Source organism: Diadema antillarum, unplaced genomic scaffold, assembly GCF_040938485.1.
Source record: "Diadema antillarum isolate AM-2024a unplaced genomic scaffold, OU_Dant_1.0 seq00000847_RagTag, whole genome shotgun sequence".
Lineage (NCBI taxonomy): Eukaryota > Metazoa > Echinodermata > Echinoidea > Diadematoida > Diadematidae > Diadema > Diadema antillarum.
The window spans coordinates 574,069-598,830 of record NW_027271721.1 but is presented as its reverse complement, the minus strand read 5'-3'; the positions used below and the strand labels follow the sequence as shown (position 1 = coordinate 598,830).

At 37.6% G+C, this 24,762-nt stretch overlaps 1 protein-coding gene across 1 annotated transcript in view; it reads left to right on the top strand.

Annotated features, from left to right (window-relative positions):
- Positions 1-11,060: 11,060 nt before the first annotated feature.
- LOC139740344 (macrophage mannose receptor 1-like) overlaps positions 11,061-24,762 on the top strand; it is a 99,655-nt gene continuing 85,953 nt past the window's right edge. The window contains exons 1-2 of the mRNA XM_071650938.1: positions 11,061-11,211; positions 22,735-22,883. Of these exons, the coding sequence (XP_071507039.1) occupies positions 11,061-11,211; positions 22,735-22,883 (300 nt within the window). The remainder of the gene's footprint in view (positions 11,212-22,734; positions 22,884-24,762) is intronic.

Sequence of the window (24,762 nt, the reverse complement as noted above, 5' to 3'; positions counted from 1 at the left end):
AATGGCGTTATCGATGATAGTATATGTTATTACTGATAGTGGTAATTTTCAGAAGTAGGCCTATATCAGTGAGTCATATTACCAATGATAAGTGAGTTCAAATAGCAGACAAGACAATTACAATATTTAATGACAGACTAAATGAGACTACCCCCCCCCCCCAAAAAAAAAAAAAAAAAACGATGTTAGCCTTTGGGTTTTTGTAATTCTTATAGCCGTTCCTTTCGTACTTAAACCAGGGAAGTGGAAATATTTGGTTCGGTGTAAAAATGGCAGAGGTAAAAATGGCAGAGGTGAAAATGGCAGAGGTAAAAATGGCAGAGGTAAAAATGGCAGGGGTAACAATGGCAGGGGTAAAAATGGCAGAGGTAAAAATGGCAGGGGTAAAAATGGCAGGGGTAAAAATGGCAGAGGTAAAAATGGCAGAGGTAAAAATGGCAGAGGTAAAAATGGCAGAAGTAAAAATGGCAGGGGTAAAAATGGCAGGGGTAAAAATGGCAGAGGTAAAAATGGCAGGGGTAAAAATGGCAGAGGTAAAAATGGCAGAGGTAAAAATAGCAGGGGTAAAAATGTCAGAGGTAAATAATTATGTCAGTGGTAAAAATGTCAGAGGTAAAGTTGTCAGTGGTCGAAATGTCAGTGGTCAAAATGCTAGAGATAAAAATGCCATTGATAAAAATTTAGTCGTTGAAATGCAAGAGGACGAGGTTGTTAGTAGCTCCATGGTAAAAGTGACAGATTTTTTTTTTCTTCATGTTTCTGACACCTTTCTCCAAATACGCACTTTTCGTACCTTCTGAAATAAAGCACGGGGGAGACCGGGGAGAAATGGGACACGGGGAGAAATATGGGACACTCATGTAACTTGAAAAATGCTTGGCCAGGCAACAATCCAATTATATCAGTAAAAAGATAAGCCTCGAACGGTACACCTGAAAATGGACATATTAACCGCTCTACAGCTATACAGGTACACTCATCTTATCAGTAAAATATCAAACTTACTATAGATCTGGTAGGTGCTATACTATGTTAATAGGTATTTTAATAAGTGTGCAAACTTCTGAAAATAAAATTGCTTGATAACAGACATGCAGGTATGAAAAATTGGCAGGGATCTTTTACTGTTTCTGTTACCACTGGGAGAAATTTAATAGGGCAGTCAACGGTTACATTTCTCCCCGCGGCACATGTAAATCCTACTTTGGTCATGATGGTTATCCAATTTCTCTCCAGGTTGTCTCATTTCTCCCCGCTTGATGTCCCATTCCCCCCAAAATTAGGGGTTAAACAAATCATTAATTACACGACAATGTTTTATATATATAGGGGTTATACTCTTAGTGGGGCAGCTTATCAAACCTATCGCCCATTTTGTGATACAAGCACCAAATTTGGCACAAATGTACATTAACTTATTGCGAACATTTTCAGATATTGGGCCACTTGGAATTCTCTCTTTATGTCCGCCATATTGGATTTCAAGATGGTCGCCATTTGAAATCTACAGTTGCGATTATCTCTGGGTCTAATGGTGCTATTGACCTGATTCTGGTGTGTTCCGGGATTTACGCCAATGCTTTGGGGCAACAGCTAAGTTTGAAAGGCATCAAACATTTACATTTTTTCGCCTGCGGATTCGTTCAACAATGATAGAAAGAAATCCCATGGCAAACTATCGGTTTTTTCTCTCACTAGAACAGTTTATTGCTAAAGTTCGTCTCCAGTTTTGATAGGCATAAGTTTGTAAAGTGACCACAAAGTGTTCATTAAACTTCGAGATATTTGTTTTTGCGCCATGTGATACTGGAACAATGTAATAAAATATTTTGCAAGAGCTTACTTATGTCTGCCGATACATCTGCTCTAGTTTGTTTTTTGCGTTTTGTATTTTTACTTCTACATTATGTCCTGATCAGGCCTTGTGAGATAAATAGGCTCCTACGAAACCTAATGTGAGAAATTTTTTGTTTGTTTGTTTGTTTGCTTTTATTTCTGCATTCAATCAGATGCAATTTGAATGCAAACTTCAAAAAGTACAAAGACAAAGAATAACAAGTGCAGTGACATAAATCGATAAACAGTACATAAATAGATTCACATAGGTGATTGCATTGAGCAATGTAGATACACAGAAACATAAAATAAAATATACAGTATTTTTCAGTAAACAACAGAGATAATTGAATGCAGGAGACCACCATCATAAGCGATTAAGCTTGAAATGGATGGAGGCCTCATAAAATGACTATCCAACGACATAACTCTCTTGGAGGAAGGTGATCAGGTGAGTGCAGTGCAGTTGCAGGTGAGAGTGCAAGATGCAGTTGTAGGAAGAAAATTGAGATTGACAATAAGATGACAATCTATACTATAAATATTTGTTAGCTCAATTGGTTTGGAGAATATAATTGTATCAAATATCGTTTAAGTGAAGCTTTCAAAGAATAAATACTTGAACAAGACTTTATATTTTCCGGGAGATTATTCCAAATATCCGGACCCGAATATCTTATAGATTTGTGTGTCACTAATAATTTGGGATTCAAAAGGTGGAAATTTCTACATATACGAGTAGGGTACGAATGGACAGAAGTATTGAACCTAAACATGTTATCAAACGATGATGGAATTTGATGATGTATATATTTGAACATAATTACTGCTACTTGAATAATATTTAAATCAAAAACCTTCAATGTTTTAAGCTCATGAAATAAAGAATCAGTATATAGCCAGAAAATGCGATCCTGTACAAATACGTATAACTTTCTTTTGTAATTTAAATATAGAATTTATTTTGGTAGAGCCGCAAGTACCCCATACAACATTGCAATAACTTATATATGGGAGAATTAAGGAATTATATAATAGAAATAAAGTTGAACGAGGAAGAAAGAACTTCAGCTTGGAAATTATCCCTATATTTCTAGAAATACACGTTGTAACATAATGTAAATGCTCATTCCAAGTCAAACTTTCATCTATATATACTCCTAGAAATTTTGAATTCATTTTCTTTTCTAATGGGATATCATCAATGTTAATATGTATCAACGTATCTTCATTATGAGAATGAAGTTTGAAATGAATAAAATGAGTCTTTTTTATATTCAAAGAAAGTTTATTAGACTTAAACCAATTTGATACTTTACTAATTTCAATATTTAAAGTGTCATTTAAAATCTTAAGATCTTTATGAGAATAAAATATATTCGTATCATCAGCAAATAGAACAAAAGAGAGAAGAGAAGATGTATTTATGATATCATTAACATAAAGAAGGAATAATAATGGGCCTAGAATTGAGCCTTGAGGAACACCACATTTAATTAAAAGGGGGTCAGATTCACAACCATTAAAAATAACATATTGTCTTCTATTAGTTAAATAATCTTTAAGCCATAAAAGTGCTTGTCCTCGAATACCGTAATGACTAAGTTTGGTGAGTAAAATAGAATGATCAAGAGTATCGAATGCTTTACTCAAATCGCAAAATATACCTGAAACATGTTCTTTGTTTGCAAAAGCACTCGTAATTTTGTCATAAATTTGTATTAGTGCTAAATCAGTTGAATAATTTTTTCTGAAACCATATTGATTGGGAATAAGTAAATCATACTTATTAATAAATTTAAGAAGTCTATTAACATAGAATTTATCGAATTATTATAGGTTTTCCCGGCCAATTTCGCACTTGTGTCAGTCCAATTCCTAATTGCTGCATTCAATTTAGCAAAATTTAGCGTAGATGACATGTTCGGTAGTTCAATTTTATGATCTTTTCATTCAAATTCATTTTGGAGCATTCAAATTACCTTTAGCGTCATTCTTATTAACACTTTTTCAATTGAAATTCGTAAAACTAGCACCATTTCGTTATTCGTTCATTCAATTTAGAATGATATAGTCACGTGATCACGGACATGCCGCACTCGTTCATTCAAATTCATTTTTGGGCATCCAATTTAACATCTTTTGCAGTCAATTTAGCACGCATGTTTATGCTTTGGTTCTTTCTTTATTTTTTTTTTTCAACACAGTTACTGTTTTGCAAGCGTCATTACATTTCATATTTTCGTACTTATTTGAAAGATTTTGGCAACAGGTTTTTTTGTTTTTCTTCAATGTGCTTAGTGATTCTTCCAGTCCGAAGATTTAGTGCATCATGTGGCCACAACTTATCTGGCCGTTGAGTGCTTTATTCCGAGTGTGTCGGCCAGTTCTAGGAAGTCAAGGTTATTATCATCAAATGTTTCTATAATTCTTTTTCTGTCTTCTTGAGAAATACGTCTGTATCTAATTTGTGCTGTCATGACTGTAAGAAGATGAAGTTAGTATTGGTACATGTAGGCCTAAAATGACATGTATGAAAGAAAAGGGGCGTTACAGAAAAACAAACCCGAGTTATGTATGGTAAAAAAGTATGATACTTTTACTGCTTAACAGTGCGTGGATGAAACAAAAAGTCACATAGAAATACGCGTTTAAATGTTATCACCTTTTCAAAAGAGAAATAACATGACGTTAATTTGAATGAACATGTTAGGAATTTGACTGCCCATACGCGAAATTGAATGACTGAAATACCCCTTTCGGCCAGTGTTGGCGAATTTGAATGACTGAAGAGCACTTGCCAATTTGAATGCTCGTTTTACGAATTCGAATGGCACATGTGCAAATTTCATTGATCGAAATGCTAAATTGAACGACCAACTTGCAATTTTGAATGACAGAATGTGCAGTGACGAGGATTTTCGCTAAATTGAATGAACCTTTTATCAAATGGACTGACAAAAGTGCGAAATTGGCCGGGAAAACCTATATTATAGAAATTAACATAGAACAGGTGAAAAATTAGCGGTTTCCTTCTATGTCTCCTTCACTTCTTTACACTAAACAGTTCAAAAAATGAAAAATAATGACAATATACTGCCTGGACATGAGCGGAATTCGTTTGTGTAAGAGTGTGTATGTGAGAGTATGTATATCTGCGTGTAGAATTATGTTTATACCAGAAGTGGGTTCGTGCGTGTGTGTGTGTGTGTGTGTGTGTGTATGATAACTTCATTTTGCGAAACAACGTAGGATTATACTGTTTAAGGGCTTTGGAGCATTGTTGGAACCCCCTTATAATGATAGATAATAGTAATAATAATAATAATAATAATAATAATAATAATAATAATGAATAACAAAAATAATTTCCCATAGGCCTACTAGGCTCTTAGCTGGTTTATCATACCTCTGAACAGACAGATTACGCCACTGCACTTGAATCATACTCAGAATACTGAGAGTGCTCTAATCTTTTTAAAACATAATTCAATAAACATTCTTCAAATCTGCAGTTTGGATGTGATAATTCGATAAATACAGTTTGCTCTGGCTAGGTTATCATTCAAAACCTCTTCATACGTTTATCTCTGACGAAATCACTCTCATTACTTCTAACATTTTACCTCTGCCATTTTTACCTCTGCCATTTTTACCCCTGCCATTTTTACCTCTGCCATTTTTACCTATGCCAGTTTTACCCCTGCCATTTTTACCTCTGCCATTTTTACCTCTGCCATTTTTACCTCTGCCATTTTTACCCCTGCCATTTTTACCTCTGACATTTTTGCCTCTGCCATTTTTACCTCTGCCATTTTTACCCCTGCCATTTTTACCTCTGCCATTTTTACCTCTGCCATTTTTACCCCTGCCATTTTTACCTCTGCCATTTTTACCCCTGCCATTTTTACCTCTACCATTTTTACCTCTGCCATTTTTACCCCTGCCATTTTTACCTCTGCCATTTTTACCTCTGCCATTTTTACCTCTGCTATTTTTACCCCTGCCATTTTTACCTCTGCCATTTTTACCTCTGCCATTTTTACCTCTGCCATTTTTACCTCTGCCATTTTTACCCCTGCCATTTTTACCTCTGCCATTTTTACCCCTGCCATTTTTACCTCTGCCATTTTTACCTGGCACCAAATATTTCACCTCCCTGCTTAAAGGTACAATTTACTTTTGGGAGCAGTGATTTAAAAAATGTTTATGATATCACGTTGATGCATATGTGTAGATCAGTTGTATCACTAAACATCCTACCATGTAAAAAATGTTGCAATAAAGTCTAAAAATATAAGGAGTTATCACTTTCTTTTCTAATAACCAGACGATTTAATCTAGAAACATCTTTGTTATAACTATTGTTCCTCACATTTTGTTTATTTAACAATACTAAACATCGATTATAATGGTTCAAAATTTTACATTGGTTGTTTCTATCCCTAACTCACATTTCAGAACTATTTTGAAGCACTAATGCTGGGTGTTTGTTTCCTCTGCAAATGGTAAATTTTGCAGGGAGACCCAAATACAAATCGTGAGGCACGTATTGGGCACAAACTGCATGCAGGGCGCATTGCCTCTGCATGGTTTCTCATGACAAGAGATCACTTTATTCTTACAATCATTTTCAACCATGACCCCTATTTTTTACATTTTGATGATACTCACTGTCCAAGGGTATTAAAGAGGAAATCCTGTCCAAATATAAGTTAGTTTGATTTAAAAAAAAAGAGTAAAATCTTTAGAGTTCAGCGGTAAAAATTTGACTGAAATCGGATGAAAAGTAAGGAAGTCCCATAAGGACTTGTTAATTTCTGCAAAACAGTTCTAAAACAGTGGATATGAAGTGCAAATGACTGACCAACCATGACGTCATACCTTCACAATTTTCCATTGATCGTGTGAAAAAAAGAGGAATTGAATTGAATTCATTGAATTCATCATTGAATTCTATCATTGAATTCTGAAACATAACAATAATGATAAATGATAAAGGACATTTATATTGCACAGCTATTATAGTAATATACTCTATTATATACTGCGCATTACAAAATATATTATACAAGAAATTCAAACATAAAATACATTACTTCATGAGATGACTTTTTAACCCGACCTTAAACTCATTAATTTCCTGCCTGTCTTACAAAGGTAGACTATTCCATAGTTTTGGTGCAGCATACAAAAATGCCCTGTTACCAAGAGTAACTTTTGATTTCCCCAATGGATATTTCAATAATGTTTCATCCCGTGAACTTTGGAGGTGCATATAAGATGATTGAAATGATGTTTTTAACTCTACAAGTTCTTGTATGTACACTGGCGCTGTACCATGAATAGCTTTATATAATAATCAACAGAGTTTTGAATATGATTCTCTGCTTCACAAGCAACCAATGCATGCTATTCATGATTGAATAACTTAAAAATAATGATCAGTTGGTAATACAGACACACAAAGATTTGAGCCTCGCATATTACGCTTGAATGAAAAACTGGATATTTCACAATTTTATGTACAAACTAAATGGTAATTAGTTGTGAGGGAATGACATGCTCACTTTGCCATTTGCATATTAATATTGACTGTTCAAGAACTGTTTCCCCCAAAAATAGCAAAATTTCAAAATGTCATAACATTCTTATTTTTCATCCAATTTCGATCAAAATCATACCATTGAATTCATATACTAGTTCTTCACTCTTTCTTATCAGGATACCATATAACTTATAGTTGGACTGGATCCCCCTTTAATGATTGTATTAAACCCTCATGCACAAACTTTCCCCATTTGTACGTGAAGATCCCCCTCCCCACTCATGGCTCGTATAGATATAGGAGGGGGATTAGAACGACTCACTCCCCCGCCACCCACCCCCCCCCCCCGCCCCCTCCGACTGATAATGGCGAGGATGCGGTGTCTATAACTTGGATAATATCATTTTGTTTATAGATCACACGGTGAATGAATGCGGCTGGTTTGCTGTTGTTGTCGTGTGTCTTTTTTCAGCTTAGATGAATAGCCAACGTCAGTATGTAATCGGATTATTATTCTGACTGAAAATTTTCCATTTACACAATGCGTTCCACTCAAAGTGTGCATCAAATCATTAAAAGGAAATTCTAAAAGTACAACTTAAAGGGATAGTACAGTATTGGCGGAGATGAGAATTGGGCCTTTAACTTTTTGCGAGATACCAAGAAAACACTTATGAAATAGTACAGAGCATATCATTTTAAGAGGAATTCAAAGTTTATTTGATGAAAATCGGGTTTGAAATGACTGAAACATCCGAAAACAAAGTAAAACAAAGCGATTGTAAAAAAAAGTGTGGGTCCCACACTTATTAGAATCACTCTGTTTTGGATATCTCAGCCATTTCAAAACCAATTTTCATCAAATAAACGTTGAATTCCTCATGGAATTACATGCTCTTTCATATTTCATAAGAGGTTTCTCATTATCTCACCAAAAAAATGTTAAAAACCTGAAATTAGGTCTCAACCAAAACTATACGATCCCTTTAAGCTCCCTTGTGTGGGAGGAAGATGAACCTCTCCTATACTCTCATTCTGCTTTGTCGTTGCAGTATTTCGAATAATTTGAGTAGTAAATGAGAACGTCACAGAACAACAATTTAAAAATTCAGTTTAATTTTTTGTTCTATTTTTGTTTAAAGAAATTGTAATGACCGACTATAATCGTCTTAATTTTTTGATTTGATATTTCCCAAAATATTCCATCTAGAATGTACACCAGGTTGTCGAACTTCAATTCAAAAGATACAAAAGCTCCCCTGATCGTTGGTCACTGCGTTTAGATGTTATTATATACATTTTCAAACGATTTGATCAGCAAATTGATAAATTAACGAAGAAAATCACGCAACAATAATTATAGAATTCAGTTGTTTGGGGTATTATTTTTACAATATAAAACAAGACGACTGTCTTACTTTTGCGTTTGAAAAAAAAAAGAAGATCAAAGTTTGTCCCCAAAGTATACACTCCAGATCGTTGAATTTCCATTCTAAAAAGATAAAAGCTCCCTCGTGCATGGGGGAGGGACTATACTCTCTCACAAATCCTGCCTCTTATATGGCAGGTAAACTTTTTTGTTTTGTTCGGTTTTTTTTTCTTTACAGGGGCGGCGGATTGGTACTACTGTCAGTGACCTGGGGAACTGACGTACGTGATTTTGCGCGAAGATTACTTCGTATTTTGACTGGGTATAAAAAGTCACGGTATAACGTCCGATTTCATCATAATTTTTATTCATTGTTGCAGTTACCACAGCTGAATTATGTTACCAGATCGAAGCCTATATAGCATTTGGTTTAGATCGTGATCCTCCAAGGTGCTTTATGAAATCGGGTCCAGAGATTGTCAATGATACTGATTATTTTTGAATAAACTCCACCGACCGATGCCCCTTCATGTGTTAAAACGGTGCTCACTGCAAGAATTACACACGAAATTTTCGCAGAGGGAGCTCTTTCATTGCAAATGCCGAAGGCTCTGGCGAATGCCATCAGTGCGACTCAACTGGAGCGGAATTATAGAATTTATTTTGTTGAAGTTACTTTCAATTTCGAGGATTATCAGACGTCATTACTTTGTCCCACGTTGTGTGTTTATCTGTTCAGTCTTTTGTGTGTGTGTGTGTGGGGAGGGGGGGGGTATTGGTGCTCATGGTTTATCTTTATAAATCGATATAATAAACGAAGTTTTGCTGCATAATAATCACGCTTATATCTGTGTAGATCTATATGTTTGTTTCATTTATAGTGTGTGTGTGTGTGTGTGTGTGTGTTTTGTGTGTGTGTTTGTGTGTAGGCCTTAATACATTACCCATACACAATAATGTCATGCAAAAGAGAAGATGCAGAATGATTACTGTTGCACATGTTGGGCGGAATGTCCATGTTGAATCCCCTGCGAATTGTGTATCTACATTGTTCTTTGAGAAAGGTGTCGTTGTTTTCAAGTAATATCAGGCTATAGGCCCTACAAGAAAACGCCAGCGTTTTATACCAGGTTAATTTTTATCCACCTGCTCAACTTGAGTCATTGAGATCATGCTTTGATTTGCAACTAGCTGCGGCAAGTGACTGATCTTAACTAGGGCTTACACAGAAACCAAGCACCTTGCAAAACTTTAAGTCTCTTATCTTTATATTGTGATATAGGAAGACGAATGACGTCACGGTAACGGTCACGTATTTCTCCAGCATTTTTTTTTAACATCATAGCAATGTGACGATGATCCCATGATGCTTTATGAGATGTAGGCCTAGACTAAATTGGTATTTCGTCAATTGGGGATATGGTATTGGTTATGATGGTTCAAGTAGGTTCAAAGTCATATACATGTATTCTCATCTGAGTGAATTTCCTTTTTTGATTCTCTCAAATCTTTTCTCTGTTCGACGTTATCGCAAAACTGGATAATATTGGATGTCTAATGTCATACCATACAGGTACGAGCCTCGCATCCTTCCTGTGTACCGGGCCTGTGTGTGTATGCCAAAGAGGTTCATGTAGAACCTCATTGGTGTATGCAAAAGTGTGCACACGTGTGTATGTGTATTGCAATCTATTGGAACACACGCAAATACTGACTCCTCATCTTGTAGGCTGCTTGGGTCTGCAGTATGCGATAAACCAGGTGAAATGACCTGTAAGCATGTCCTACCTGTATCTATCACTTTAATAAAATATCAAGGAGTGAAGGAGGTATGCTCTTCAAGGTCCAAGGATTGGGAGTTTATTCCTGCCGACCCGACCAAGCTAGGATTTCTAGGACTCAAGGAGTAGGGCTATCTGAGCTGCGGGTGTGGGTGGTGTGGATCAGTGGTGTGGATGCGGGGCGCTCCATCATTGCTGTCCATACCAGCGTTCGGTGAAGCCGCGCCCACCGTACCACACGTGTGAAGAAGATGCGCTCGTCTCCCCGTCCGTCGCGTCCCGGTCCCCGACGTTTTGGGTTTTGGAGTGGCAGCCGTGAAGATGAAAACTCGAGCATGACGTCTAAATCTAGACCACGTACATCATCATTCATGGCGGACGAGTGCAGGTGAGTGTGAAATGCTGTGGCAGGTAGTTTTATCATGTGTAAAAAGAAACCATATATACACAATGTACGTACATAGTGATACCAGGTAAGTTTACTAAAATACTCTTGGAAAAAAACACAGTACACCGTATCAAGCCCATGCCAGGACACGGTACAGGGACCAGCCCAAACGCGAAGCGGCTCCCAACTGCAGCAACTGCCGGGCGCCCGCCCCGCGCCTCCAAGTTACCGGAAGGTGGGAGCTCTCATGTTCACGATATTTACTACACAGGCCGCAGCCACGGCACAGGTACATGTACTCTAGCTCGGTCTGTATAAGATATAGAATAACGATTTGCAATCTCCGTGACATTACTCAGAGCTCAGGGATTATATTTCAGGCTGAATAACCTCCTTGACCTTGGTCTAAGAAAAATGAGGATCTCTACCCTCCTCCAGACACTAAAACCCCCAGTCATTTCCTCCTCCTCCTCCTGGGTTCCTCCTAGCTCTTCTTCTTCTTAATCTTATTAATAATATCATTTTTCTTTGTCTTCTTCTTCTTCTTCTTCTTCTTCTTCTTCTTCTTCTTCTTCTTCTTCTTCTCCTTCTTCTTCTTCTTCTTCTTCCTCTTCTTCTCCTTCTTCTTTTTCTTCTTCTTAGTGAGGAGCACCGTTTCCACAAATTAACCTTGATCGATGAACAGGCCCTGTCCGACACCACCATTCCAGAAAAGGTATAATTATAAGGTACTGAAGTATATTATGCTGAATTTTTTCATGCTGGAATAACTTGATGTTTTGCATTTTAATTCATCAATTTCTTTTTTCTCAAATGATATATGGAACAGTATGAGGTACTGTAAAACATATATTCGCGGCACGAAATTTTCGCGAATTGGAGCTGACGGCCTTTTTCGTGGCAAGAAATTTTTGCGAATTGCCTCTTGCGTTCAATGCATATAGTGTAGATAAGAAATGTTCGCGTGCATTTTAATTTTGTGAATCTTGGCGCTCGCGAAATTCGCGAAATTAAAATGCACGCGAACATTTCTCGTTTTACAGTAATTTTTTTTTATTTATTTCCATTCACAGGGTGGATAGCCCTTTCAGTACAAGACTGATTTTTCAAAGGGGTCCATGATGACATCACCACCTCACTCAACTGTGAGAAACTTACAAAATTAGCAATTTAACTCTAGTATTTCATACCTTACCAAGACTAATTCTAATCCAGTTATGACAGATGAAATTTGCACTATTTATTGTATTTAGAAAATTTTACTCTTTGTTTGCAAATGAACTTGTAATTGACAGTCCAGATATAATTCTTGATTTATCTTGTGTTGTTTTGTTTGAAGAAAAATGAGAATGAAAATAAATGAAAATAAATGAATTGAATTGAATTAGATTAGATTAGATTGAATTGAATTCCCTAAAGTGTTTTATAGATGAAGACCCAATTGGGACAGAGGGTAGACAACAGTTCCCTTGGGGTAGATTAAAAAAAACAAAACAAAACAAAACAATTTATCACACTATTTATTACCACATTTTTTTTTTTTTTTTTTTTTTTTAAAGAATTATAGGGTGTGCTGAATTTGGAAAATTACGAGTGCCAGCGAATTAGCTCATAACTTATTTGCTCAGAATGACAAGTATTTACCATTTTGGATAACTTGCATAACATGGCTTAATTGCTTAATTTTTGGTGTGATGATGACATATTTTCAGAGGTGGTGTAGAAATTAAGACTGATGTGCTCCTCTGAATTAGAATGATAGAAGTGCTTGCAATAATAAGTTATCCATGTACATTTCTGCTGTTTGTATAACTATGGAATATCTGAACACCTGTAGCTGTTTCTCTGGAAATATTTGACTGAATGATAAATTCCTTGTGTTTTTATAACTTCAACATGACTGGGGAAAACAAAATAAGTATTTTCTTTATATGTAGCATATTTGATTATGTTACAGTGCAGAGGCACTTGTTTTGTGCTACAACATGATGTGTCACAGCAACTGATCGTGTTGCTATGTTATATATACACACTGTACTGTGGTGCACCTGAGTATGTTATTACCAGTGAGATAGAAACAGAAAAAAAGGAAGATAAACCTAATTTGAATACAGCGCACTCCCGTTATAATGAACATGATTATAACAAAATTCCGGTTATAACGAAGTAAAAATTTGGGCTGTAACACTGTCCAGTAAAGTGTATGTATTTTTATTGTTTATTTGTTCAGTTATAACAAAATTTCGATATAACGAAAGATAACTGCCGATCCCAAGGACTTCGTTATAATGGGAGTCTACTGTACATGAAAGAAAGCAGTCAACAGTCAGTCCGCAGCGCGTGCGATAATGAGGCACGAACGACAATTTTATTCAGAATCACGTTTGCGCAGTTTGTGCCCTTGAGACTGACGAGATTTCGCGATACTTTGCGAGAGTTTTTGCAGAGTTCGCAACAACAGCTTTCATAGCTTTCGCAGTGCATTGTTTGACCCAGGATGGTTGGGTAAGTTATAGAGCTGATTATCCTCATCAATTTGATACCTAATTTCCCTATTTTTTATCTCAATGTAGTAGTCCATTTTAGCATCAAAGTAAACGATTATTTTGCCAGTGTTCAAGAAGCTTTTAGATCATAGTTTGATGTTTTGCTAGTTCCTGACTGGTATTGAAAATAGATCTCCGTAATTTCTTCGATTTCACAATCGTGAAACTTGAGCGAGTATGATCAATTAAAAAACGAAGAGGGGCATCATTTTTAAGGATGTGAATTCTTCTGTTGAAAACAAGGCAAATTATGTTTTCTTACCGGAAGTGGGGTAGTGAATGAAGACGCGTGGAGTGTGTTGTTGATACCCAGACAATGGTCGTGGACAATGACCAGGATTGGAATGCTTCATGAGGAATTCCACTATCGCAGCTAGTCTTTGTTCATTCTGAAATGTGGTGTGTGCAAGCACATGGAAACATGTGCTTAATTCTTTCATGTGCATGCATTTCACCCTGTGTCAAGAATTCAGACTAGCAGTGCTCAGGGCAATCCACATGAATAATTGATAAAGCATTCATGTGCCTTGCAGCAGAGCTCGGGACAGGTGGTAGCCAGGTCCATTGTTCAGGGTCATTGTAAGTGCACACTCACATACACATCATTGTTTCCTGTGTAAAGTTCAAGTTTTGTATAGAGAGTGAAAATTCGATCACAATCTGGAACCCAACATTTAAAAAAATCATGGATTTCATGAAACTAATATAGGCTTTCATTTTCAAATAACCTCCAACTCAATTGTACACTATTCAGCTATTACTCATATCAATGACACTTTTATCTGATACATAGTTTTTGAACTCACAGCATTGAGTCAGCAGCCAATGGATACTACGCAATGCGACACGCCGCGTCTTGCGACAGATTTCGACCAATCACAGACCCGGAATTCCGGTGCGAACTCGAGGATAGTCTTTTTTAAACTCGACGCTAGACATGTCTCTGAATTTTGCTAGTTCCTGACCCGTATTGAAATGAAGATGAGAAAACGTGCCCTTATTGTGATACTATATACTTTAGCGGACATAGTCTTCACCATATTTTAGAGGGGCATGAAAGATTTCAGGTTAGTTTTTTGGCGTCAAACGTGAAGGAATATTTTTGAATACAATACCGAACTTCGAGAGAGATTTTGATATTCTATATTCTTCTTTTCCGTTTTATTTTGATCATGAGCATATTTGCTAATGTTTTCTCTTTCAGTCGATACTAAAAGTGTCGAAAACTGACAAGAAATACTCGTTCTACACGGATTTATTCATGACCATGTATCTGCTCATTACATTTTGCAAGCACCGCTCAGCCGTGCATACGACTTGAATAAATACGTGCGTTTTCGCTCGCGCTGCGGACTGACTGTCAAATTTGTAACCAGCAAGAAAAAGTCATCACTACAGCTTGAGTGTGCCCAATGTTTATCTGATTTCGGTGCTACATTGTATTTGTCCCTAGAAATATTATAAGACTGAACATCCCTCAAAACAGGCATCATTATTAAGCTGTCTCTGTAGCTTAGAGTACTTTGTAGTCATCCCTCAATACATAATCTTTTCATTTGCAATGTGATATAAACTTTTTTTATTACTGAGTCTACTTTTCCATGGAATTGCCCCTGAGTCCATTCAAGGTAACAAAAAAGTAGCCGTATGAAATAGCAGTGCCAGTATTTACTAACATATTTTTCCGCTGTCTGCCAGGCAATGTACAATGTATGTACAGTGGAAACTCAATATAATCAGATCCTTAAAGACAGCCAATCCCTTTTGCATGTAAATTTTTGAAAAATTGGTGAGAACACACTAGGTATTGAAGAAAACACTATTTGGAAACCTCCTGTAAATTTTGAACTCAAGAGGGTCTTTATTTGTTTAGTTAAAATGACCACTAATTAAGATTTGAATAATTTTTTCGTACTACGAAAAAATTACAAATCTAAACTACTAGTCTAGTTTTACAGACCTGTGTGATGAACATGTAGTTCAAATAAGTGATGTGTTGTTATTTGCCATCGATAACAAAGTAAGAGAAGCTAGTGAATTTTTCTTTTCTGACAGCTTTAACATGCATATCTTTTGTTCGAAGTATAAGTATCATAATTATTTACAACCACAGGAGGATTAATGTACATGCAACTGTGCCTAGTACACAGATTACATTATGGTTAGTGTTTGGTGCATTATTTGTATTTTAACGGCTAACAATCTTCAAATATCACAGAAATATTATTGCTTTACAATGGTCTTGTCATTCTCGTGGAATATATCATGTTCTGTGCTATTTGGGAAGGAATGCAAAAGGGAAGGCCCATTTTTAAGACAAAACCAATTTGTTCTTTATATCAGCTATTTTGTTATAACAGTAGTCAATAAACAATGCAAGAAACTTGAAGGAAATAAATTCATTAGGACCTTAGAGATTATAGTTTCCTATGTCAGGTATTTTATCATATCAGATCTCTTTACCGGTACATTGAGTTTCCACTGTGTTCACCGAGATCTAGATTATACGACCTATCTATCCATCTATCAATCTACCAATCCATACTATATGCCTCTCTCATTCTCTGACTCTTTCGTAGATGGGAGGAAGGATATCAACAACCATTCCAGAATTCTCAGTATCACCAATACCTAGGTGCTGTGCGCAGAGCAGTCTTTTAGCTGTATTATGGGATAGCTTACGGGACAAACTTGCCCCGGTTTTGGCTGCACATGCACTCAGATCATGCTCTGTCTTTATCCAGAGGTATTTTATGTTGAAGATTTCTTAGCTTTCCATCATGTGACCAGCACATTGAAGCCCTGCAGTAGTGAACCATGACCGCAAATCAGTTAAACTTAGAAACTTTCAGCTCTTTTAAGCTGAATTACATGTATAGCCAAGAAAAAAAGGGGTAACAACGAAAAAAGCGGACAAATAACTTCATTGAATTGTATGGGAACTGTGACTCGTGTGCAGAGACTCCAACCCTCCCGTTTTCGACGGGAGATCTCCCGCCGAAAACCCATTTTTGCAAAATCTCCCGTTCTCCCGTTTGAGATTTAATTTCTCCCGCCCTGGCTCTTTGTCTCCCGTTGGAAGGGATTTCTTACTTATTTCTATCGTATGTTGAAAAAATAAGCCTTAGATATAGCACAAGAGAGCATCTAGAACCCTGGAACTTCGCGCTTCGCACACATCAAGTTGGAGTCTCCCGTTTGCTAGGGGTTTCAGGCGGGAGAATCTCCAGATCAGAAGGTGCTTTGGGTTGGAGTCTCTGCGTGTGAGACAACCGGAAGTGAACAAGGGCACCGAGGAATCCCATAGTGCATCTGTGCCAGAGCTCTTCAGTGTGCGCAGAAATTTTCTGCGCATTGGCGATACCGAGACACTTTGTATAGATGGATGATTGAAATACCATCTGCTGTCACAACCCTGCCCCTGACATCTGCTGCAATCCTTCAGCCTAGTGTAAGGTAGTTCTTTAAAGAATTTCATACGGCTTCAATGAATGTACGAACAGCTTTGAAACCAATCACATACACATTTAATCTCTTTCCTCTTCTGTGTGATTTAACATTTCACCTTTTCACACTCTCTCTCTCTCTCTCTCTCTTTCATACACACACACACACACACACACACACACACACACACACAAACAAACTCAAAACTCTTCAGCTAGGCTTTTTAGTCCAGCAATGTGTAAAAATTATGTGCCGAAATTTAAAGCATTTTAACTGCACTGTTTGTTCATTTCTTTTTTGTTGAGAATATTTGTTACTCTGTCACTGTTGTGTCACTGCTTAAATCAAAACAAATTTTGTTGACAATAACTTCTTATAATATAAGCCAAAAATATGCAATATTTAGTCTCCTCTTTTGCGGGATGGTAAATCATCAGCATACCATCATGGGGTAGAATAGTGTTGCCAAAGCAACTGCCTTCTTTTTTTTTTCAGAAGAAGGTAATGTTGCAGTGCAGCCAGCAGTCAATCATGATCCTCCCAAACTCCTGTAATACAAATGCAGTGTGAAGCTCAACATTATTTAATTTCTCTATGAATTGTATGCTCTTTAATATTTCAGATAAGTGATTTTTAATCAGTTCACAAGAAGGTTAAATTTGAAATCCCACATCTCAACCAAAACAATAATCATCCCTTTAAGGTAGCTTCCAGATCATGGCTGGAGAATTATGGGGCATTCGAGTTAACTGCCCCCTTCTTGTTTAGTCTCATCCTTGTGACCATTACCTTTGTTTGATTTGTAAAACATAAATTGCAACAGGTGTCATCAATTTTTGCATCTGCCAATAGCATTTCAACATCGTGTTGAGTCATGTAACCAAACACTTTTGCAGATCAGGTAGTTAACTTAGTACCCAGTAGTTTTGCTAATTGTACTTGACAGGTATTTGTGTTTATGTTGACTTATTTTATTCAAGGGAAATGATGATCCACGTAACCAGACAATTTTCCAGGTCAGAAAGTGTGTTTCCTTGGAATTTCTCAAAAGCACAATATCCTGCTTACATGCACTAGTACATTACAAGGCTGTTTGAGCTGCTGATTAGCAGACATAGTATCTCATTAGTAGAATGATGCAATGCCATGCAAAAGAGACTTTATGTTCAGTGTTTCGGGTATGATTTAAAGCTGGGGATGTATATAGCATTGATTTGCATGGTGAAGACACTATAAACTCCAACTTTGTTTGCATTGCCAGGAAAATGGATTTTTGAAGATCTTGTTCTCTCTGATCTGCTAAAGTAAGTCATACTATCACTTTCAATCATTTAGTCATAAGCTAATCACTGGACCTAAAGTTGTTTCACTGCTCTATAGTGGATTGTGTTTTTATATACCAAATATTTTGTGAGGGTCTTCTTTTCCCGAATTTTGCGAGTCAGGTGCTATTAGCGAATTTAAAGACACACAAAAATATTAACTTGTATCCCACATGAATATGACGTGCATGCATAGACATTTCTCCATTCAGTACAGGACTCCATAATCACAAATTTAACCTCTTGCAAAATTGTTAGGAAGTCTTGATTCACAAACATTTAGACTTGCTAAATATATGGCGTATACAATATCAGTCCTCACATTCCATTTGATTTGGGTCATGGCCATTTTCACCTTGACTCTCAAATATTTTGAGGCATCGGGGCCAGTTAGGGTGGGGCTAAGGGGGGTCTTAGCCCCACCGTCGGTAACGGACTTTCCTTAGCCCACTTTCTGTTTACACTCGTTTTTGCGAAAGTGGGCTAGCCCCACTGATAATCCCGTACTATCTGGCCCTGCAAAATAGCAGGGTTAGCACCGCAATTGCGGTGCTAACCCCGCAATTGCAGTGCCAAGCAAGCGAGTGTAAACAGAACGAAAAAATAATCCGGGGCTAAGGAGTCCGACCCCCACTGACCAATCAGAAACGAGGTAATCAAGTGCTGCCGGTGCGTGCGTGTATGTGTACAGTGCACAGCGTAATCATGAATATTCATGTGGTTTGGAAAGTACCGGGCTAAGAAATATGAGTGTAAAAAGGTCAGTTTTCTTCTTAGCCCAGGACAAGAGCTTAGTACCGGACTAATTGGCGAGTGTAAAAAGCTGAAAAAATTGGTACGGGACTAACGATAGTCCTGGGTCAGAGAAAGTACGGGGGTTAAGAAACACAAAAGTGTAAAAAGGGCTTAAGTGTTTTTTTTTTCCACTTTCACTTTCACTTTCACCAATATTGATTTGATTGGTGCTTCTGTGTCTGGCATTGCTCATAAGTCACCAAGTCTTGTTTTAGGATGTATATTGTACATGTAGTATGATAACCTGAAAACCTCCCTAAACCTATCGTAAGAAAACCTTGATATTTATTATATGACAATGTCAGAGGAAAGTTACTATTTTAGATCATGCACATTCTGGAAGAAAAGTACATGTACATATGTGCAACAATGCAGATCGATCTATGAAAAGGTGGGGAACATTCATGTTTTGTCTTCAAACTTATAAGATTTTCTGGCTACTTTTACCAGGAAAGGGTCACGGCCAGTTGTGGTCTCATAAGGGGGCACTGTGGCATAGTGGATATGACTCTCGACTCCAAATTGGAGGACACAAGTTCAAATCCAGCCCAGTGCTTACATCCTTGGAAGCAATGTTTTTACCTGCAATGTCCCTCGTGACCCAGGTGTATATTCTTCCAGCGCTAGGGTAATAATGGCAGGGCCCTTTGGTATAGAGCAGTGTCAACACTGAAGAGGCTACCCTGGGTAAAGAAGACCGTTTAGGGATCGTAGATGATTGTATGTAGTGAATTGTTTGTCGTGCAGAGCAGGCATACACTTCCACAGCAGCACCTTCTCACTAATCGAAGTTGGAGAAAAAGGAGACTCGGGGTACGCAAGAAGTACATGAGGTACCATATTGCAGCTTTTAATATTTGAAGAGGTATCACATGGACGAGTCATGGTGCGAGTAACTGTTTTACAATATTCCGCAAGCACTATTTATACACAATCTCAGCAGGGAGATGACTCACATCTCTGGTAGGCGGTGAAACAATGGGGTTAAAGAAAGTTACAAATCACTTGTCACTTTTGACAGGGGTCTACTGTGTTCGGATATTATCAGTTGGCGGCCTTATCTTTACCCATTGGCGGCCGCCTCAGAAGTCGTGTGCTTATCAGGCGGTGTCCCGTGGCTGGCCATGAAGAGAGAAATATTACCACACCCGAAGAGAGAAATATTACGCCAAGTGGCTTTCAATACTAGGAATTGTATCCGTCATCAATAACATTAATGATAAACACACTGGCGAGCAGAGGCTCTCCAGTAATCATGCAAGAGTTTGTCTACATAATTACCTGATAAGGAAACTTGTTGAGGGGAAAAGAAACAGCGGAGAGGGTCACACCCACAGAGAGAGAGAGAGAGAGAGGAGGAGAGAGAGAGTGCATGTGTGGAAGATGGAGATCAGAGGTCGGAGCGGAGAGAAGGAGATTGTGGAGGAGAGAGAAGCAGAGAAAAGTTGAGCTGCTACAACCGTATTATTAACTCTTTGAAGTTTGGCGGGGCATTGCAGCCAGTTGGTGGGGCTCCACAGCCATTGGCCTCCTGGCCTCAGTGTCATTTGAGCCCAGGTGTATTGGGTATTCAAAAAGGAAGATACAAGGTATATCAACACAGAGAAACTATGTGGGGGGGGGGGGGGGAATGGACATTTTGTGTCTTGCTGTCTTGTCTAAGTTTATCATACTTTTTTTTTTTAAATTCAGGGTTCATTTTTTTTTTCTTTGTATATTCGTAGTAAAGGGGAGTTTTTTTTTCGTTTTTTTCCTCATAAGGGGGAGTTGCCAGCACACAGATAGACAAAACAGGCAAGAGAAAAAGACGGCATTTCAACTGTCTCGCTGCAGAGTCTCTGGTAGCTTTGAATGAGGACATTTCATCGAGCTTCCCTGGATCTTTCATGTAGCAAGCTGTTGCTGTCCTCAGCATTTCACCCTTCATTCTGGGGGAATTATTTTGTTGGATTCATATAGTGGCAGTCTTGGGATTTTAACTCCTGTTCATACTATTTTACAATTTTGCCAGTCATTATTTGCACCCAATATCTTGTGATTTGGACATGCTGTACTTCCACTTTATGCTATAAAGCTTGTTTTAGGGTGCATATGCTTTCATCTTTGCTTGTGGATGTTCACCATCTTGTGGGATTTGTTGGACAAAGCTAGGCTGCAACAACTTTGTGTGAACTGGACATTTTATGAGACAGTGGTCCAGACAAGGAGTTATGATAAAGAGCCTGAGTGTGTTGTTAATCCTTGTGGTACAGCCACTACTTGGTAAATATATCAAGAACAGTCATGATTTGAAATAATGTTATCAATTGGTCGATGGATACAGAGATAGAGGTTTGAAATTAAAGTCTAGCAACCATATAAAAAGCGTATGTAAACTGTTTGGTTAGTTGATTCTACCATTGCCACTGGTAACCCTCTGATGTATGGCAGTATGGCATAGAAGGTATGGCAGTTCAAGGTAGTGGCTTGACAATGATTTCACAATGAGAACAAAGTTGCTATATTGTGATTTGAGCTTTTTTTAGTGACTAGGGTATTAATTATGTTGTATGTGCCCTATATATTTAGCAAGTCTAACTTTTGGCGAATCAGGACCTCTTGACAATTTCGTGAGTGGTTAAATTTGCAATCAGAGAGTACGTCGATTTACATCGATGTAAGGCAATTTGTCAATCAGTTGCAATCAGAGAGTATAGTGCAATAGACTGAGAAATTGGTATCATTCACATATCAGGAAGCAGAAATAGAATATATGACTGCTTTATTATGTATATGTGCAAACTTCATCTTTCATCAAAGTCAAGCAATGTGTTGCCATGGCAACAGCATTTTCTTTTTAAAGGAAGTTATCCAAATTACCAGTTGATTTTCTCGCTTCCTTTAGTTTCTGAGCATTTGAATTTAGATTTGGCAAATGTGACTAAACTGTAAATGAGCAAAATGCACCTGTAATCAATAGTGAACAACACATGATGAAAAACATATACGTGTACACTACATTATTACAGAATGAGCTAATACTCTCTGGTTTAGGTGGGGGTATTAATCACATTCAGTGATAGTTCTAGTTATAATTGATGGAAATATCAAAGAATATGTTTTTCAAGCTTGCATTTGATTAAATCATCCATGCCTACATATCATTTTATGCAATGTTCTACTTAATAAAATGATACTTATACTTGATGTTATTCCCATCAATGGCCATCACTTTTGAAACATTGCTGAACATTTTGATAATCAACACTCTGCATTGATCCATCTGCATAGGATTGATTACATATTGATGTGCAATACAAATGAATGATCAAAAAGCATTTTCTGTTTTGTGCTTGTTTGTATGTGTATTGCTTATAGTAACATCTATTCACTGTAAGAAGCGAAACTTCCCAGCGTATGAAATTTGCTTTTGTATCCTTAGATATTCTGGTTGTCTATAGAGAAACTGGAAACCTACATCAAGTGAGATACCATTCATCGTCATGAAAGAGTCGGAATGCATCAAAGTTTTAAAGTCACAGTGTATCAATCTGCATGAAATATGCCTTTGTATATCACACATCAGTTCCTCTTCAGAAAGCATATCTTTGTTATGTTTTGTCTGTATGTGCTTGTTTTTGAATGTCTGTATTATCAGGGAGTTGTCTCTCTTCCACCTCCCTGGTATCATCCTCTATACCATACATACCGTGCACCCTGTAGCTTACGGTCAACTCTGCCCCCATGGCTGGTCGTTGCTGGGTGACAGTTGCTACCAGCTGTTCACTGATACCAAGACCTATCATGAAGCTGTCATTGCATGTCAGAATGAGAATGGGGACTTGGCCATGGACAAAACACCTGCTGTCCATGTAAGTATCAAGTTGACAACTCTGGTTCTTCACAGCAGTGACAACAGATTGGCGACTATCTGTCAACGATCGCATTGTAAATTTATTTTAATCTTATCTGTCATTGAAATTATATTAATTGAAATCTAATTGAGTCATTCCCATATTTGGAGTTTCAAAACTAAGAAAAATATGCCAAAGTTTAGGGGCATACTAGAAATATTTCTGTTCATTTTCCCTATGATTTGTTAAAGGTCCTGTTTACCATTGGGAGCAGTGATTCAAAAAATGTTCAAAATATCACACTTGATGCATATGTGTAGGTCTGTTGTATCACAAAACATCCTTCAATATAAAATTTTTGCAATAAAACCTTAAATATAAGGAGATATCAGTATTTTTCTCAATAAACCATAACTGTAGACGGTTTAGTCTGGAATGTTTTTATCATAACTATTTTTCACATTTTGTGTGTTTGACAATATTTAGCATTGATTATGCAAATCCAATTTTTTGTAATGGCTGTTTCTATCCCTAACTCACATTTTAGAACTATTTTAAAGCACTAATGCTGAGTTTTTGTTTCATCTGCAAAATATGGTACATGTATATTATGCCTTTAATTTTCACATTTGATTGGATACAGATAGTTTTTAAAGGATTTGATAATCTAGCTGTTATTATTAGGAGGATGCCAGTCGCAATTTGATATAGTCTGGTTTCCAGACCCTTTGCCAACTGGACTCCGCGGCGACTTTGTCGCCGCCTTTGCAGGACAAAACCACCTTAACCTATACTAGTTTTCGATGTTGAGGGCGTTATTATCCTGAATAGCGAAATAGTATGGGCAGAGGGTCTTGAAGCCAGACTAAATTTGATACTGCATTAGGCCCAGTTTGTGTTTACAGTGAGAAAAAGCCGGGTTCGGCCACGGCCGAGACTACCTCAAGAGCTTGGCCAAATGCGCAGCCAACTTTGGTACCGCATTTGGCCGTTTGCATGTTTACAGAAGAATGAAAGCAAGGCTCGCCCGCGGCCGAACCCAGCCTTTTCACTCACTGTAAACGGGGTCTTAGAATACATCATGGTTCTTAGAATTGCTTTGCAAATAGCATAGAAAATTCTTATATATCATTGTTCCAGATTATTAGATTAACTTGAGGTTCAAACGTGCAACACCTGCAACATTGTGTGGGGGGGGGGGGGGATGAGGGGGAGCAGTCTTTTCTAGCTCCTAATTGTCCCCGCCGAACGAGTTCGAGCAGGGGACTATGAAACGGGCTCCGTACGTGTGTGTGTCCGTGTGTGCGTCCGTCCGTGCGTCCGTCCGTGCGTCCGTCCGTGCGTCCGTGTGTGATCAAAATGTTCAATTTGCTACTTCTCTGTCATTTATGAGCCAATTTTGACTCTGTTTGCTTTATATGATAGCACTATGTGGGAGCTTTGAAACTTCTGCACAGAATTTTAGTTGTGACCTTTGACCTTGACCTTTGACCTATATTGTACATTTTGCTTCAAAATGCTACTCCTTCGCCATTTCTAACCCAATTTCGATTCCGTTTGCTTTATGTGATGGCACTAGGTAAGGGCTTCAAAACTTCCACACAGAATTTTGACCTTTGACTTCTTTGACCTTTGACCTTGATTTTTGCCCTATATTGTACATTGGCTACAAAATGCTACTCCTTCGCCATTTCTAACCCGACTTCGATTCCGTTTGCTTTATGTGATGGCACTAGGTGAGGGCTTCAAAACTTCCACACAGAATTTTGACCTTTGACTTCTTTGACCTTTGACCTTGATTTTTGACCTATATTGTACATTTTGCTACAAAATGCTACTCCTTCGCCATTTCTAACCCGATTTCACTTCCGTTTGCTTTATGTGATGGCACTAGGTG